Below are 16,881 nucleotides of genomic sequence, written 5' to 3'. Positions count from 1 at the left end.
GGAAGTAGGCTGAAAGAATGAGCAAACAAAAAAAGAATCCCACTATTAAAAGCTGTTATGGTGACAGAGACACTCAAGACACAAACCCAGAAAAAGAGAATGACTCCAAAATATCTACAAGCTGTGCCTCAGACAAAACCACTGCTTGTGTACCAATTCAACTGGAATTCCTGGAAGAGATGAAGTATTGGGGTGGGGGGGAACAAACAATGTTTTTTAAATTAGTTAGAAAAAAATTTGAAGAGGAATTATCAATGGAATAGAGAGTTGGAAAGAGAATAGGTAGCTTGGCACAAGAGGTACAAAGCCTTGCCGAAACAACAAGATTCTTGGAAATTGGAATGAACCAAATAAAACTCAGGAAGTCAGTGACTCCTTGGGGCAACAAAACAGTCAAAAAACTAAAAAATAGAAGAAAATGTAAGGACTCTCATAGCAAAACCTACTGACCTGGAAAACAAATTGAGGAGAGAAAATTTTAAGAATCATTGGACTGCCTGACAGCCATGACCAAAAAAAAGGGGAAAGGGGGCCCTAGACATCCTGTTTAAAGAGATCATAAGAGAAAGCTATTCCAGGTCTCTTGGAACCAGAAGGCAGTGTGAAAATACAAAAATCCTTTGGTCACCTTCTGAAAGAAGCTTCAAAATAAAAACTCCCAGGAACATTCTAGTCAAAACCCAGAGAGCTTCCAGGTTAAAGAAAAATACTGCAGTCAGAATTCAAGTACCAAGGCACCATAGTCAGAATCACACACAATTTAGCAGCCACCACTTTAAAGAAGTGGGGAAAGGAATGTGATATTTAGAAGGCAAAGGATTTGAGCTTACAGCCAAGAACAACTTAACCAACAGAACTGAATATAACCCCACAAGGGAGAAAATAGACTTTTAAATGAAATAGAGGACTTCCAAACATTCCTGATGAAAACACCAGAGCTGTGTAGAAACTTTGAAGTTCAAACACAGGAGTTAAAAGAAACATAAAAAGGTGAACACAAACAAACAGTGATAAAGGGGAGAAATGATACATGTGTCCCCTCTGAATCATAAAATCATCAGAGGTCATAAAGGTAGTATAATGAGACAGAAGACCTAGGAGTGGTTCTATAATATCTCTATCTTAAAAGAAAATGGAAAGGAAAAGAAAGAAGAATATACTGGAGGAAAAGGATGTCCAGGAAGGTTAGGGGAAGTTATCCCATATAATTAGGATGTGAAAGTAGGAGTTTTTCTAAACAAAGAGGAAGAGGTATGGGGAGTGGCTAACATTTGAACCTCATTTTTATCTGAAGGAGGAAAAAAATTTGTACACACAGAGTACAGAAATACATTTCACTCAAGAGAAAAATAGGGAAGGAGAGAAGAGGGAATTAAAAGCAGGGCAGGTTAAGGTAGGGATTGCTCCTAAGCAAAACAAACTCTAAGGATGTACAAACATGTTTATAGCTCTTTTTGAGGTGGCAAAGAATTGGAATCAGGGTACCCATCAGTTGGGGAAATAGCTAAACAAGTTATGGTGTGTAAAGGTGATAGAATAGTTTTATGATGTAAGAAAAGATCAAGGGAATTGTTTCAGAGAAACCTAGGAAGATTTGTGTGAACCAATGTATAGCGAAGTGAACAGAACCAGAAAAAAATTTACACAATGACAGTATTGTAAGAACAAACAACTTCAGAAGACTTAGGAACTCAGATCAGCATAATGGCCACCCACAATTCTAGAGGACAAATGATGAAACATTCCCCACCTTCTGAAAGATATGAAAGATTTAGAATGCAGAATGATCCTTATATGTCTGTGTGTGTATATATATATATATGCATACGTACGTACATACACGTATATTTTAGATGTGGCCAATGTGGAAATCTATTTTGCTTAACTGTACATGTTCGTAATGAGGATTTTGTTTTTATTTCATTCTTAATTGGAGGAGAGTAGGAAGGAGAGAAGGCATGTTTTTGATGATTGCAAAAAAAAACTCAGAAAAATAAAATATTTTAAAAAGTAAATACAAAACATATACAGAGTAAACAAGATAATTTTTTGGGGGGTGGAGGAATAAGTGGTGAGGGGAAGAAGAGGGTCAATCAGCCAACAAGCATTTATTAAGCATTTACCATGTACCAGGCAGTATGCTAAGCTCTGGGGATACAAAGAAAGCCTTAAAACATAGTACTTGCGGGGCAGGTAGGTGGCACAGTGGATAGAGTTCCAGCCTTGGAGTCAGGAGGACCTGAGTTCAAATCCGACTTCAGACACATAACACTCACTAGCTGTGTGACCCTGGGCAATTCAGTTAACCCCACTGCCTCATCAAAAAACCAAACAAAAAAAGAAAACATGGTACTTGCCCTCAAGGTGCTCAGATTCTAATGAGAGACAACTATATACATTGCAAGATATATACAGAGTAGATTGAAGCTAATTTCAGAGGGAAGGCAATAACAGTGGAGGGATTGGGACTGGCCTCTTGCAGAAGATGGGATTTGAGTTGAGTCATCAAGGAAGGCACTAGGAGTAAGTGAAGAGGGAGATCATTCCAGGCATGGTGGAAAGCCAGTGAAAAGACATGGAGTCAGGAGATGGGGTGTCAAGTGCCAGGCCAGCATTTCAGAACCTAGAGTAGGTGAGAGGAATGAAGTGTAAGAAGACTGGACTAGGAAAATAGGAAGGGGTCTGGTTGTAAAGGTTTTAAATATCAAACAGAGCATTTTATATTTGATCCTGGAGATAATGTGGAGTCACTGGAGTTGTTTGAATAGGGAGTGACAAGGTCAGAACTGCACTTATGGGAAATCACTTTGGCAGCAGAGTGAAGGATGAATTGGAGTAGACTTAAGGAAGAGGGGCTTCCTGTAGGAAGTGGCTTTTGAATTGAGCTTAGAAGGAAGCTAGGGATTCTAAAAGGCAGGATGAGGAAGTGCATTCCAGGCACAGGGACATTCTATGCAGAGGTATAGGAAATAGAACATTATGTATGAAAAAAACCAAACCAGCTATGTTAACTTTCCAACTTCATGCCATGTTCAAACTTGATAAATGTTTTGTCTGTACTTCTACAAGTCTTGAACAGTACCAAGGACAGAGTCCCCTGGCACACCACTAGAGGTCTCCCTCTAGGTTGACATCAATTCATTATTGGATCTATTTGTTCAAATATTTACAAATTCTGGCCAACCCAGGTCTCTCCATCTTGTCTCCAATCATAGTCTGAACCTTCTCAGATCCCTTGCCAAAATCTTGTTGTACAGTGCCCATAGAATTCTCCTAACTTAACACACTAATAGCATTTTCAAAAAAGGGAGTAAAGTTAACCTGGCATTTCAATTCGTTCAATTCAGTAGACATTTATTAAGCACTAGCTGTGTGCGAGACACTGTGCTAATCTCTGAGGATACAAATAAGAAAAGAAAAGAAAAAAGATAGCCCATGATAATGGAGGAAGACAAGACACAAAAGAAAGCTGGAAAGGGAGGAGGAGGCACCAGGGGAAACCTGGTAGAGGTACATCTTATTCCATGGAGTTGAGCTGCAGATGGATGGCCTGTACTTAATGAAACCATGCTGGCTTTATATAATTTGATTATGCTCTTAAGAATATGCTCCAATTACTTCTAGGGCTATATATCCCAAAGAGATCATACAAATGGGAAAAGGACCCACATGTACAAAAATATTCATAGCAGGTCATTTTGTGGTTGCAAAGAATTGGAAATTGAGAGGATGCCCATCAGTCGGGGAATGGCTGAACAACTTGTGGTATATGAATGTAATGGAATACTATAGTGCTATAAGAAATAGCACTAATACGGTGACTTCAGAAAAACCTGGAAAGACTTGTATGGTCTGATGCTGAGTGAAATGAGCAGAACCAAGAGAACGTTGTACACAATAACAGCCACTTTGTTCAATGACTAATATTGATAAACTTAACCCTTTCCAGCAATATAAGGATCTAAGACATCTCCAGAGGCCTTGTGATGGAAAATGCTATCCACATCCAAAGAAAGAATGATGAAAGTTGAATTGCTATTTTTTTTCTCTTCTGTTGAGTTTTGTTTCCTCTTTCTGATGGTTCCTCCTATTGGTTTTAATTTTTACTTACATCACTAATGTGAAAATATGTTTACTAGGAATGTAAATGTATAGCCTATATCAGATTGTGTGTCGTCTTGGGGAGGGTGGTGGGGAGGAAGGGGGAGAAAAATTTTAAACTCAAAAGCATATGGAAGTGGTTATTGATAAATCAAAATAAATTAATAAAATTTAAAACTTAAAAAAAATTTCAAAAGAATATGCTTCGGTTGAGTGACTAGAATGGACAAGAGGTATCACCATGTTCTAGATAACTTTTATAAGGTTTCCAGATTTGTTGCCTATACAATGCCCCATCCAATACTACTTCTTTGTGAGAGTAGAGAAGCAGGGTCAAGGAATGGATGTATAGGACCTGGACACAAGTCCAGCCTCTGACACTGTGTGACCAAAGGTGAGTCACTAACCTCTCCAAGCCTCAGTTTTCTCATCTGTAGAATGGAGGTAATACTTGCATTCTTCCCATACATCATATGTTTATTGTGAAACAAAGCCTTGATAAATAAAGCCCCATATTAATGTGAATTATACCTCTTGGTAGCCCAGGCAGTTCTCTAAGACTATAAGTTGTAGAGAATGTTTGGTCTAGATTGATTAGAAGTACCTCACCAGGAGCAACCTGAAAAAAAGTACCCATTTTACTGGGCTTTTGTGAGATTCGAATGAAATACTGCAATAAAAAGAGCTTTTCTGATTTTAATGTGCTATATGAAATCATTTTTTTTTGGTTTTCATTTAAAAATTTGGGCCACTGCTTTACTCTGCAAGAGTTTTAGTTTGTCTATAGGAAGTCCTTATAATGGATGTGGGTAATCGACAATTAGAGGAGGGACCTTGAAAAATTCCTATGGCCTTTCCACATCAGCACATTAGTTTAGTAAGGTTATCAAATTAGCTAATTATTAAGTTCAGGGAAGGCAGGCTGAGCCTAGCTATGGGAGAGGAGGCATATGAGACAAGAAGATATAGTAAGAGGGGAAAGGCATAGCAGCCTGAAAGTGGTAGAGGTATAAGAGGACTGCCACATGGAAAGGAGAGAAATACTGTCTTCCCTCTTGCTCATCACCTGTTTAATTTTTATGTATCCTTTAATGCCAAAACCAAGCACCATCTCCTCCATGGAGCCTTTCTCGATCTTTCCATTAGTAACCTTTTAACAATCTCTTCCCCACAAACCACACATTTTGTAAATTTCAGTCAATCAACCTTTAAGTGCCTACTATGTCCCAAGCACTCTGCTAGGCACTAAGGATATAATATGAAGAATGAAACAATCCCACTCTCAAAGATCTTACATTGTAACAGGAGAAACTAACATATAGGTAAATTGTTCAGGTGTTTCAGTTGTATCTGACTCTTTATGACCCCATTTAGGGTTTTCTTGGTAAAGGTATTAGGGTGGTTTGGCATTTCCATCTCTAGCTCATTTTACAGATGAGGAACTGAGGCAAACAGGGTGAAGTGATTTGCCCAGGGTCACACAGCTAGTAAAGTATCTGAGGCCAGATTTCAACTTATGAAGATGAGTCTTCATGACTGTAGGTCCTGTGCTCTATCCACTGTACCACGTAGCTGCCCAAACATATGTAAATATGCACAGAATTAATAAGAAAACTATGAATACAGATAAACACAAGGTAGTTAGAGAGGTGGAGAACATAGCAAGTGTGGGATCAGGAAAAGCTTTATCTAGAAGATAGTACTACAGATGGAGGTGGAAAAAAGGAATTTTTTGAGGTGAAAGTGAAGCCTGTTGCAGGCTTGACTCAAGGCACAGATGGGAACGTGTGAGGAACAGAGAGAAAACCAGTTTGGCTGGACTACAGAGTAGAGGAGTAATGAGACTGCAACTAACTTGATATGTGGGTGAAGGAGAATGCCTAGGTTGCAGTCCATAAGGGCTTGTTTCTGGTGGGTGGATTGTGTCTGGTGAGCAAAATTCTACTGGATTGGTTGCAATAAATAAAAATGGCTTTTTCCACTCCTTCCCCTCAAAATAGTAGAAGACAGTCTGGAAATTAATACTCTGTCTTACTGTGATGCAGTTTCTTAAGTACCTGGATATACTTGGGCCACGTCCTCTTCTGCAGAAAGCCAATTACTTGAAATTTGATTATAGCTCTGATTTCAGAAATTTAGGATTTTTCTAGTAGTTGTAAAATTTTCAAAATATTAATTTACCCTAATCTTTAATAACCATGTCAGAAAGCTTTGCGGGAGTACAGAATAATGTGCTGCAACATCAAGGTTGAAAATTGCTCTAAGAGAGGAATGTGGAAACGAGAAGCTGCATCCCAGATTCCAATTCAGATGCTGTTCTTATATTCCTTCTTAACACAGGTTAGGAGGGGTTTGCTAGACCATAGACTTTTAAAGCCTTTTTAGCATAGTAGTGGGAGCAAGGCTGTCAGAGACTGATTAAAAAATAACTTACCATAACTTGCCATCTTCCCTAGGCTGGCAAATTGAGTGGAAGATTTGTTCCAGTTTTTGAAATCAGAATTATAATTTCAGTTTTGCTTCTATCCAGGCAGTTCTGCTGTGGAGAGAAGAAATGTGGAATAAAAGAAATAGAACATTGGGTCAAGTTTAATAGGGATGAATGTCTTACACTTGGCTTTGAAAAATCTGTTTCACAAGTTCAAGATAGAAAAGGCATTGCTAGACAAGTTTATCTGGCAACATTTGTCAGATTCTAGAATATAAGTTCACTGGGTCAGTCATGTGATGTAGCTAATGCTATGATCCCAAGATATGATATGATCCCAAGAAAGCTAATGCTATCTTAGACTGCATTAAGAGTGACATAACATAGCTGTACCACACCTAGAGCATTGTGTTCAGTTTTTGACACCCCATTTTAGAAAGGACATTGATCAGCCAGTGAATGTCTGAGGGTAACAAACTTGTTGAATAGCCTTGAGTTTATGTAATATGAGGATCAATTGAAGGCACTGAGGATTGTAGCATAAAGAAGAGAAAACTCAGGATGGGACACAAAAGCTGCCTTGAAGGGATTTGAATAACTGCCACATGGAAGAGGGATTAGACTTGTTCAGCTTGATCCCAGAGTACAGAATTGGGAACTATAAGTAGACATTGCAGAAGCAAATTTAGGTTTAATAGAAGATAGCTTAATAGAATAGTTTAATGGAACTATCCAAAAGTTCAGTGGGCTGTCCTGGGACATAATGTGTTTACCCTCTCTAGGGGTCTTCAGGCAAAAACTCAATGACTTCTTATCAGGTAATTGTAAATGGTATCCTTTTTCAGATGTGGGTTGGACTTGATGGCCTCTGAGATCCATTCCAATTCCAAAATTTTGTGATTTGTATCTAGCAGTGTTTCATACACAGTACATACTTAGCAAGTTGTTCAAAGGAAACCCAAATGGGATTTCTAGGGACTATGGTGTTTGGGGCAGGACAACATAGGTCTAAACCTAAACTCTATCCTTCTCTAAAGTTAGCATACCTGTTTCCTAATTTGTAACATATATGTACTTTTATGAGCTTTCAACATAGAAATAGATTTAAGAAAAAGAGCTCCAAGTAGGTATTTAAGTCTTAAATTGCTGACTCCCGTGTTATAACATCACTTAATCCATTGTACTTTATAATGCCTCTTGCTGGGTTCCATTCCAGTCCCTGGCTGACTTTTGCTTGCCTGAGTTTTGTAAACCTGGCCATAGAAACCTCTGGGAGAACACTAACCTTTCTGTTGCAATGGCATTTCTCATTTGCACATTTGTCCCAAACAAGTCTTGTAGCATGCTCAAAAACAGGGTAGTTTGGGCTTTCACCCATACTCAGCAAACTCAACAGATCTTGCCCCATTGACTGACCCTGAGTCCTTTGCCACTATCTTTCCCTCCAGTACATATTTGTGATTCCACTACAGATGAGGTATTTCCAACCTTTTTTGTGTCATGGACTCCTGACAGTGTTGAAATTTCTTCTTAGAATAATTTTTTAAAACTCAGAATTGAAGGATATGCTAAATTTCAGTTAGAGGGCAGTGAAAATAAATATAATTTTTTTTCCCTGCCCAAGTTCATGGACCCCCTGAAATTTATCCACAGCTCCTGGAGGGACCCAAGGATATAGTTGATGCTTTTACTCTAGGACTCTAATATTGATTTGGGACTCCTTAGTTGTTCACCACTTCCTTGCAGCCACTGAATGTTTATCTAGATAGTTTCCCGATTGTTTTCCTAAAATCTTAACCATGAACTCTACAACTATTAACCAGATTCCTTTGTTTGACAGGGTTGGTAAGAGAAGGTCAGCTAAATGGCTCGTCTGCAGCACACAGTGAATTAAGAGGTACAAACTACTTTTCTTCTACAGACTCTGAAGTTAGGGAAATTTAAGTCTTAAGCAAGCACTGTGCGCTTCCACCTATAAGGGGAAGTCTTTTTTAAAAGGGCTTAGGAAGTATTTGTGAAAGGGAGACTCCATGCATTGCAGGATCTAACTGCTTTAGTTACTGTTAAATTTAAGATCTGCATGCAGCTCACAAAGACATCTCAAACAACGGATAATTATATGGCTATGTTAAAATGTTACGGTTCTGTGATATGATCCCAAGAGTTAGCTATGGTCCTAAATCTCTACAGCTCTAGAGAATGGTACACCTACCTTTTTTCAGAAGTTACTTCTACCTTTTTCTCTCTCCCCACAGGGTGTAGTACATGAGGGGCTAAAAAAACCCAACACAGAGCAAAAGCCACAGCTCTCAGGCCCCATCACAGTGTTCAACAATCTTACAAGAATCCATCAGCTCCCAGAAAATACCAAAATGAAGAAGAGATTGAAGGTTCAGGGGAGAAACTGAAAAGGGGCCTACCTTGTTCCTTTGGTTTGGTTCCTGCTGGGCTTGGTTATCCTGCTGCCTGTTCTATTTCCAAGAATACCCTAGGGACCACTGGGCCCTTCATGGGTTGGACATGCTTGTGTCCACTGAACAGATCAATGTGATGCCTCTCCATGCCTCTCCTGGTTGTCACAGCATCTCTGCATGAAGGACTTGGGGATCTAGGTACCATGGAGCTGCCATGGTCCCTGCTGCAGTTTTGTACTCTGTACTATGGTTTTTCAATTAAGCTTAATGGCATTTTTTAAACATGACTTGAAGCTCTAGTTTTCTAGACCTTTTACAATGTACAGTATTTTGCATATCTGAGCTGTAATAAAAGCCTGTTCATTTACTTTCTCAGACTCTGGCTTTAATCATAAGGTCACGTCACACATTCAGTGGAAGTTAAGTAAGTTAGGATTTGCACTGGTCCTGGTTTCTTTCAATAAAAACAGGTTTATAATATTTAGCAATCAGAAATCTCCAGTATCTCCCTTGGTGCAAAAGGGTTATTATAGAGACTTGACAGTGAATACTTGACACTGCCCTTCAAATGTAGGTTTTGAGGTTCTCTTTCCACCTACAGCAACTGACAAAGTAGAAGCATCCCTTTTCAGGGTTAATGTATTGCCATCTCACAACTGCTTGCTTTCACCATATACCTAGAGAAGCTTCCATTCTTGTCAGTATGTACTTGAAGATCAGAAGTTGATACTGTTTCTTTTCCAAGACACCAAGATTACCTGGCAGCCTTACACCCAAATGTCAGGATTTATAGCTGATGTGAAATCCCCGAATTCAACGTTCAGACACTAACATTGCAAACAGAAAACGCAGTATTATTTATGAAATTTATTTTCTTTATATAAATTACGTATTTCTCTGGGCAGACAGCCTTTACCTTATTGCACTAACAGCACATCTGCAATACCGAGCTACAAGACAAATCTTAACAAGAATTTGTATTCTTCAACGTAGCACTTGTATACCAGGCACTCTGGAGAGGACAGGGGTAAGGAAGCCGCCAGCCTCCCGTAACAGGATCTGCTGGGAAGGGTAAAAAATGGGAAGGGGGAAAGGTATGCCTTTCCAACGGGACACCCAGGAAGGGCAACATGCAAAGCTCACAAATGAACTCTAGGAAAGGGCTGGGAGGGTGTGTTAAAAAGGCCAACAAGCACACTGCAGCTTCACTCCCCTTGTTTGGGAAGTTTAGCTCTGAAGGAAGCAGGGACTTACCTCTGCCTCTTCACTTGTAACAGGTCACCCTGGCCTAGCTGTATATTTTAAAGTTATGGGTGAGCTACAGTTGTCAGAATTAGCAGCAATTAAGAATATGTCATACACTGACTGAGGTGGATTCTAGCCTGTGCCACAGCACATAAATAGGGAATGAAAGCCATGTATGTCTCAGTGATTAGTGCCAAATCAAGACGTAGGGCTGCTTTGGTAGAAGTACCAAATCAAGCATGAATCTGAAGCTGCTTATTAGGCACAGAGGTGCCTTGGACCACACTCACAGTGTGGACAATAGAAAGCTCTGGTGTCAGGGTCTTCCAGCCATTGGTCAAAGCTGTAATGAGACAGTACAGTATAGGCAGAGTGAAGGGGACCCCTGAGTTGGGTGGGGGAGGACTAGAGGGCTGCACTGAGGGTCAATGGGCAGTGATTGAAACATGATTGGGCCCTCCTGGCAGATAAAGAATCTAGGTTAGGTGGGGAGGCTGGCCGGGACAAGGTTCTGGGAAAATTGCAAGCCCCTGGAGCTCCCTTTATTCTGTGTTTGCAATACATTCGTGACAAGCTGATCTCATACTTCAAAAAACATTCTAGACACAGGGGAGGAAAGGGTAGAGGAAAGCAGTGATTTGGTATGGGGTGCTGCATCAAGTTAAGCCTTCATGAGGGCAGCCACCACAGCCTTGGCATTGAGGCTACGCAGGTCACTGTAGGTCTGGCCAGTCCCAACAAAGACAATGGGTTTGCTTGTGATGTATGTCATAGAAATGGCAGCACCCACCTGCAAAAGGGAAAAGAAACAACCCAGTCAGTTCTAGCCCATCTCTTCTTTAATCCAATCCACTGAGAACAAGATAGGGAGGACAGCACTAGAAAAATCTACTGGCTTTATGGCCTCCACTTTTTCTGTGTACTGCAAAGGATTCCTGGCCTTAAGATTTACTTTGTTCAATGTTCACTGCCCTTTTTTTTTTACCTTGTCATCAATGGTATCAAATTTGGTGAGAACAATGCCATCAATGAGCCGGGGTGTTTGAGCCATAGAGTGGTCAGCCAGAGCTTTGTTGAATTTTACCTACAAGAGTGAAAAGGTAGTGTTAAGAGCCAACCATGAAAGTAATAGTAAAGAAATAAGCAAAAAGGCACTTACCAGCTGATCTACAGCTTCATTTCCCACCAAGGCCTCCCCAACAAACAGCACCAGGTCAGGTGTGTTGACAGCAATGAGTTTGGCCAGAGCAGTCATCAAGGGTGCATTGTCTTGCATTCGGCCAGCTGTATCCACCAAGACCACATCAAAGGCCTGATTCCGAGCTGCAGAGAGAGAATACTCGTCATGTCAAATGGATTGGGGGGGGGTGACTATTAGGTTTGGACATCCTCATTTTTCAACTTTGGTCTTTTGACAGTCATATCAGGGCTGTATTAAAAGCTTGTTAATTTCCTTTCCCAAGCCTGGGTTCTAATTATAAATATGAGACTAACCAAGTGGAGGAATTTTGCCTCAGGTTAGGCTACCACCACTAGATGGAAAGATGGAAGATGCAGCAAGAATATGCTACTTAAAGGACCAGGGCTCTCTGGTAACAAGAGTTGAGATTTGACATAATTAGTCATAAAGCAACTGTACACAAGGTCTAAGAGCTCTGACCTTTATTAAGGTGGCACCCTTGGGGATTTGCCAACCCACCTGGAAAGAAAAGAGCCCCTAGGAAAAATGAAGCACAGTGGTGTAAAACCAGGAAAGAGCCAGAGACAAGCCCTCAGTTCTGTCCTGCCCTCTGGCCCCCAAGAAATGTACCAAAAGAAATAGCCTCCATGGCAATGCCAGCAGCATCTTTGCCATAGCCCTTCTCAAACAGGTGCACCATGGTTCGGCCACCATGGTTCTCTGGAGGATGCAGAGCACTAAGACGCCGTGTGTGGGTACGCAGCTGCTCCACTGCCCCTGCCCGAAATGTGTCACAGGCAGCAATGAGGACACTGAAGTTATTCTCCAACAGCCAGAAGGAGATCTATAAGAGGGAAAGAGGACTTTGTGGGAAGATGGCCCTAGGTTGGGGGCATCTAAGACAGGTGGCAACAGATAATGGCAGCTTAAGGTAGGACAGGAAAGCAAGGGGCAGACAGCAACAGGGGAACAGCCCTTACCTTGGCAAGATTTGTGGACTTGCCTACTCCATTGACCCCACAGAAAGTAACAACATAAGGACGTTGACGGCGTTGAGCATCCATGATATCTCGGAGCATGTCTACACGCCGCTGTGGCTGCAAGATCTGTACCAATGACTCCTGTAATGCCTGCTTTACTGTCGAAGTCACAGCTGGAAGCAGGAGGGGGAAAAGAGTCAGGAACTAAAAGCACTCAAAGAGAGAAAGAACCCTGGAATACTGATGCCACCAGCCCCTGTAATTATTTGGGCAAATAATCCTGTATTGCTCTTCTCTCTCCTATTTTCTAGCAACCCCAAGCTAAATGTATTCCAGTTCCATTCTAGCATATCCTCTATGACAAATGCTAAAGAATGAGAACACTAAGCAGAGGGGCAGCCGACAATGCTTAGGACAGGGTGATACTTACTGCTAAACGTGCCCATCACCTTCCCCTCCAGCTTGTTGGCGACAGACTCACAAAGCTGGAGAGCGATGTCTGCAGCCACATTCTTAGCTGAGGGCACACAGCAAAGCAGGTATATGTAAGAACCGTATCAGCAGAACTCTAAGTTAATGAGCCCTGCTCCCCAGAAATCCCCACCCTCACAAACACAGCCCTTCCCCAGCTCCTTGGGCCTCACCAATTAAGTGGTCTCGCATCTTGTCCAGCACAGATTCCATATCTTCCCGACTTAAGCTCTTAGAGCCAACCAAGCCTTTCAGCATCCCAAACATGCCCCCCAGGGCTCCCTTTGTAGCACTGGAGAGAGAAGAAACTATTAAGTACCCACTAATCCAAAACGCTCTGAAGTGAGGAGCTCCCAACATTTGATCACTTCCACTCATCTTCCTCCAACCTTCTCCATGGCCTGTGTGACCTGCTCCTACCCCAAACCACAACCTACCTGGGTTTGGCTGAGTTCTTCATGATTTCCTCATCATCTGAACTGCTACAGTCCAGATCCTGTAGCTGCCCCCCAGCCTGAGTTCCTCGGATCTAGGGATTGCCAAGGGGAGATAAAGAGAAAAAGACATAATTAGTGACAGCAGGATTAAGATGTTGCCCCAAGATTCCCCAAACCAAGAACCCGGGGTTATAATGACCCCACTGTTCTAGATCAACAGCTCTCAGAGTGTGATCTGGGGTCCCTAAGCCTTTGAAGGGGGTCCACAAGGTCAAAATTATTTTTATGATACTAATTTCTATTACAGCAAATACTGAGAGCCCACATAAACAAAAAGTTTAAGGTCCTCAGAACATTTTAAGAGTGTCCTCGAGACCTAAAAAGAGTGAAAGCCACTGTTCTATACACATTCCTTTATTTTAAAGGTTTCTGAGTATCTACTACTTTCTTACACCCACCAAAAAGAGGACCTAGAAGCCTTGGTTGCTCTTCAGTCATTTCTGACTCTCCGTGATCCCATTTGGGGTTTTCTTCTTTTCCAACTCATTTGACAGATGAAGAAAGTGAGGTTAAAGGGGAGGTGGGGGTGGGAATGACTTGCCCAGGGTCACACAGCTGGTAAGTGTCTGAGCCCAGATTTTAACTCAGGAAGATGAGTCTTCCTGACTCCAGGTCTGGCACTCTGTCCATTGAGCCACCTAGCTGCCCAGAAGCTGTGGCACCTAGTCTCATTCCTCTCCCTACTTTAATCTGCTGGTAATGGAATCCTGCCCTTTATAGTACTTCCTACACTTCCCACACCCACAATCATCATCTTCCTCTTACCAGACTGATGTCCTCTTGTAAGGTGGTCTCAGGGGTTCCATTGGTGGTAGGTGGGCTATAGTCCAAGACTTCTTTGTTGGCACAGCCACCCAGTGCCCACACCCGAGGTGCCTTTTTGCCTTTCTCCTTTGGTGCATCTGACTTTGAGGACTTACTGACAAGGGGGTGGGGTCAGCAGGGAAAATAAATAGTAGATGAAAAAAGGAGTAAGTCTGTGCACTGATCCAGAGAACAGTCCTAAGTCTTCCCTCCCAAGTAAGGATGTAGCTAAACCATGACCACCTGGGGTAGGGAAATAAAGAGTAGAGGGTGAGGTCAGCTCACCTGGACTTCTCAGCACCTCTCCCATGCTTCTGCATGAATTCCTCACGCTTCTTGCGCATCAGCTCTTCTTTGGACAGTTCCACCCCATCCCCAGGGCCAACTGGGAGATCAGGCTTTCCTGTAGGGGCCCCTTTGCTGGCAGGTGAGGAGCTTTCAGCACCTGGAGAGAGAAACTTCATTAAGCTAGGCAGCACAGTATAATGAAGAGACTCCTGTGGGGAGACAGAAAGAACAGAGGTCACATCCTGCCTCTGACACTAGCAGTATGACCACAAGCAACTCAACCTCTATGGGCCTGTTTCCTTCTCTATAAAAAGTGGATGTTGTGAAGCTCAATGAGCATGTAAAGCACTTTATCTTTAAAGGTTTTAAAAACAACTGTGTAAGTGCCAGGAATTACTTTATAAAGCTGTGATTAAGCCCCAGCCAAGTTAAATTTTGGGGGAAAATCTCTCATCGTCACAGGGACAAGACACCTAGGAGAATATTAGTCCTCAGAATCCCTTGAGAGTCACTGGAGCTGCAAAGCAGGAATGAGAAGTAATAATGAGAGCTACCAGGGTAGTTGCTTAAGGGAAAGTCTAAGAAGCACCTGAATTATATGGGTCCCTAAGTTGGTTCTCTCTCAACAGCCCAATACCTCCAGGCACTCATGGATCAAAGCCTCACCCTCTTTCTTAGACCCTTTATTTTTCTTGTTGCTCTTAGCTTTCTCCTTGGGCTTCTCCCCACGTATCTCAATCATGGACCTCACAGTTTTCTTGGCCTTTTCAGAATCTTCAAACTTCTTCATGGCAGTGGGAGCACGGATCTTACTGCTCTCCTCTGCCTCCCTGCAAGTTGATAAAGGAAGACGGTTATTTTTTTTTCTCTCCACACAAAAGAAAACAATGGAAACCCAGGGTCAAGGCTAAGTAATCCAGAATTTCCAGGGCCCCACCTCATATTTAACACAGAGATCTGTGATTTGTCACACAGACTGAAATCTTTCTACATCGTATGTTCAAGGGTTGTTGCAGTAAAAATTTCCTCTTCCAGCCAATTCACATCATACACTGCCCATAAGCCTGCCCCTGGTGTCCTATTCAGTTGTGCCAAGTGGTAGCAAGGAGTGGGGACTCCCTTACCGAAGGAGACGCATGAAATCACTGTGGAAGTCAAAAGTGCCATTTAGTAGACTCATGGCATTATGTTGTTGGATTTCTGTGCGATACTTGTCCCGGAACAGCCGATGCACATCATCTATCAATTTGTCTACGTAAGTTAGCGTTAAGATTTTCTGAAAACCAACCTGTGTCAGGGAAGAGACACACAGAACAAGAGGATGTGTTTATACTCCAGCTTCCAAAGGAGAAAGCCAAATGAATAATGAATTGCCCCTGGAGGTTCACCCAGACATATGGCAGGTTTCCCTGTCTATGCTCTCATAGTCAGGCCAGATTGCTTGACTGGGTCCAGAAGGGCTTCCTCCTCTACCCTTCCTCCCCTACCAACCTAGTCACTTGCTCTACCTATAATACCAAATGAAATCCTCCCAACATAAAGTAAGCTACATTACAAAACTAAGCTACATTACAAAATACAATCTGGTTTTGCCCCCACCCCACTTACCACAAACACCAGCTCGAACTGGTTGTCCAGCTTGTATTTGAGTGTGAGCGCCTCATGGTTAAAGGAGTTGTTGCCTCCCCGCTCCTAGAGAGAAAGAGTCCCAATGATGAGGCTGGACCCAGACACACAAACCCAAAGGAGGAGTTTGGGGTGCAGGGAACCCACAGGAAGAAAATCTGGCAGGGAAAGGTTCTTGTCTCAGTGCTGCCCTCTCGGCATCCTGTCGGTGTCAGCTGGTGGCAGAAGAGATGGAAAGGGGAGGAGAGGAAAGGAGGATGGGAGGCCTCCAGAAGTGATGGGTGGAGACACACGCACCCACACTCGAAGGAAGGATGAACACAACACAACACAACACAACACACACACACGCAAGGACGAAACGCCAGCTGCTCCTGCCTGCCATCCCCGAGGCCGGAGGGAGGCGGGAGAGGTCGGCTGCTCCTGCCTGCCATCCCCGAGGCCGGAGGGAGGCGGGAGAGGTCGGGGTGCGGTGGATCCCTCCCGGGGCGCGGGAAGAGGGGAGATCCGAGGACGTGTGGCGGTTGGCGTTTCCCGGGGAGGAGGCTCGGGGGAGGCATCCTCGAGGGCTGCGGTCTGGGGAAGCAATAGGGGCCCGGGAGCCGGGGCTTGCGGCTGGGGGACGGCACCTGCAGCAGCACGGAACGGATCAGCGCGTTGACGGGCCCGGTGCACGAGTCACTCACGCCCTGGAAGCACCAGAGCACGAGCCCGCCCTTGGAGAAGATGGTGAAGAAGTCGAGCATGGCGGCGGCGGGGCAGGGAGGGGAGGGCAGCGGGCCGCAGCCGGCGGACTCGAGCCACGATCGCCGCCGCTTCCTGCTGCGCCAGACACGGGACACGTCAC

At 43.1% G+C, this 16,881-nt stretch overlaps 2 protein-coding genes and 1 long non-coding RNA gene across 10 annotated transcripts in view; 1 reads left to right on the top strand and 2 right to left on the bottom strand.

Moving 5' to 3' along the window:
- FAM118B (family with sequence similarity 118 member B) overlaps nucleotides 1-9,310 on the top strand; it is a 101,323-nt gene extending 92,013 nt beyond the window's left edge. For all 8 annotated transcript variants that reach the window (XM_021000650.2, XM_021000647.2, XM_021000646.2 and 5 more), the window contains 2 exons: nucleotides 8,370-8,426; nucleotides 8,785-9,310. In XM_021000650.2, coding sequence (XP_020856309.1) covers nucleotides 8,370-8,426; nucleotides 8,785-8,798 — 71 coding nt within the window. In that variant the 3' untranslated portion in view covers nucleotides 8,799-9,310. The remainder of the gene's footprint in view (nucleotides 1-8,369; nucleotides 8,427-8,784) is intronic.
- Nucleotides 2,093-7,693, bottom strand: LOC144454573 (uncharacterized). Its single transcript, XR_013483094.1, has 2 exons — nucleotides 6,536-7,693; nucleotides 2,093-2,623 (listed from the first exon to the last, which is right to left on the bottom strand). It is a non-coding gene; the product is annotated as an uncharacterized LOC144454573 (long non-coding RNA).
- Nucleotides 9,311-9,795: 485 nt separating the features above from the next.
- Nucleotides 9,796-16,780, bottom strand: SRPRA (SRP receptor subunit alpha). Its single transcript, XM_021000697.2, has 14 exons — nucleotides 16,664-16,780; nucleotides 16,017-16,100; nucleotides 15,533-15,696; nucleotides 15,075-15,238; nucleotides 14,406-14,565; nucleotides 14,082-14,235; nucleotides 13,257-13,348; nucleotides 12,993-13,111; nucleotides 12,779-12,865; nucleotides 12,349-12,521; nucleotides 11,999-12,212; nucleotides 11,348-11,511; nucleotides 11,174-11,272; nucleotides 9,796-10,978 (listed from the first exon to the last, which is right to left on the bottom strand). Exons 1-14 carry the CDS (start codon nucleotides 16,778-16,780, stop codon nucleotides 10,850-10,852), a joined length of 1,920 nt encoding a protein of 639 aa, XP_020856356.1. The 3' UTR covers nucleotides 9,796-10,849.
- Nucleotides 16,781-16,881: the final 101 nt, after the last annotated feature.

The sequence above is a fragment of the Phascolarctos cinereus genome, unplaced genomic scaffold (genome assembly GCF_003287225.1).
Source record: "Phascolarctos cinereus isolate Bilbo 61053 unplaced genomic scaffold, phaCin_HiC Scaffold_726;HRSCAF=1367, whole genome shotgun sequence".
Classification (NCBI taxonomy): Eukaryota; Metazoa; Chordata; class Mammalia; order Diprotodontia; family Phascolarctidae; genus Phascolarctos; species Phascolarctos cinereus.
This window is presented reverse-complemented; position numbering and strand designations above follow the sequence as displayed.